Raw genomic sequence first — 1,534 nt, 5'->3', positions numbered from 1 at the left:
ACAAAGGAATGGATACTTGTGCTGTAATTGCTAGAGAAGGACAGCTAAGGAAAATCTTAATGGAGCTTCAGGGCATGACTCCTAGGTCAAGACTAGAGTGAGACTCAAGTGTGTCTGCTTTTTAGAGAGAAGATAAAAAGAGTAGCTTGTGAAAGTGGAGTCTTACTGGCCTGCAAAAGCCAAACAATGCTGCAGACTAATAGAGGCATGCCATGAACTCACCAGTCTTCCTAGCTCAGGAAAATCCCATCACAGTTTTACTTCTCTCAAAAGCCGATATTGACACACTGCAGCTGGACTTCCTGGTAGCTCACAGTTCAGTGTGCTATTCCTGCTATGAAGCATAACATATCCAGGCAGCACATTGTCGTTAAAGCTAAAAAAACCTCGTTGTATAGGAGCAGTTTATGGTCTTTATCAAGGTCGTAGTTTTGGATGTAATACACTCTGAATACATGATGAGGCATAAAGCAGACTAAAGTTACCAAGATGAAGAAGAAACTCTTTGCCTGAGCCCTGAATTCCACGTGAGAGTTGACATCAGGCCAGTACTTCACGGCCACTCTGTAGATGACAGTCAGCTGGATGGCGGTGAGTAAGGCGCACACTGCCACCAGCACCCCAACCAGGCAGTAGTTGGTGATCACCATGTGCGCCTCCCGCAGCTCCCTGTGGAACTGGAAGCACTCGCGGGGCCGGTGCGTCGTGGAGGTGCCGTAGTAGGAGAGCAGGATGGGCGTGATCACCAGCGCTCCCAGCAGCCAGCCAGCCGCCACCCAGGCCGCTGTGTAGCACTTGCGCAGCTCCAGGCGCAGGAGGCGCGCCATGATGATGGCCGCGTACAAGGCGAAGGTGGCGTACATGTGCAGGTAGATGATGGCACTGGCCAGCCGGCACGCGAACCGCCCGAACCTCCACTCCCCCAGAATGTAGTAGCTGAGGCGGAAGGGGATGCTGAGGAGCATGAAGCTGTGCAGCACCAGCAGGCTGATGATCATGATGGTCATCACGGATTGGGATCTCCTGCGGAACAGCTGCTGGGACATCATGATGACCCCGAGGGTGCCGCCAGCCAGGTTGATGATGTACAGCACTATCAGAACAGCGTGGGGTTGCTCTGAGGAGTGCAGCATGGTGTCATTGGAGGAATGGTTCTGTTGGGTTATGCAGCTGTTACGCATCCTCATAAGCTCCTCTTTTGAAGGTTACTGAAAAGGAAAAATAGGAGCAAAACATTTTTCTTTGTTATTTCCTTTATTGTTAACTGGAATATCACAGATTCCTAAAGAGACACTACTGAATTGCATCTGAAATTATGTTATCCCACATAGTTTACAGCCTTATAACTCTTATGAACCTTTGTATGACAGCAATAGCCCATGCCTCTCAGGATTTAAACTGCATTTTACATAAATATGAATGAGATTTATTAAGCTGCATTCTAGGTTTTTTTAAAAAATTATTTGCCTCTAGATTCAGCCATTTGTAGTAATGAAGACACTGTTTGTTTGTAAATTGTGCAAGTTTTATCTGC

At 47.7% G+C, this 1,534-nt stretch overlaps 1 protein-coding gene across 1 annotated transcript; it reads right to left on the bottom strand.

The window, feature by feature from the left end:
* Nucleotides 1-317: 317 nt before the first annotated feature.
* LOC128935785 (probable G-protein coupled receptor 141) lies at nt 318-1,187 on the bottom strand. The gene has a single exon (XM_054274331.1). The coding sequence runs from the start codon at nt 1,185-1,187 to the stop codon at nt 318-320; it is 870 nt and encodes a 289-aa protein (XP_054130306.1).
* Between the last annotated feature and the right edge of the window lie 347 nt (nt 1,188-1,534).

The sequence above is a fragment of the Melozone crissalis genome, unplaced genomic scaffold, assembly GCF_028551555.1.
Source record: "Melozone crissalis strain CALT ecotype California unplaced genomic scaffold, PUWL_Pcris_2 ptg000016l_1, whole genome shotgun sequence".
Classification (NCBI taxonomy): domain Eukaryota; kingdom Metazoa; phylum Chordata; class Aves; order Passeriformes; family Passerellidae; genus Melozone; species Melozone crissalis.
This window is presented reverse-complemented; position numbering and strand designations above follow the sequence as displayed.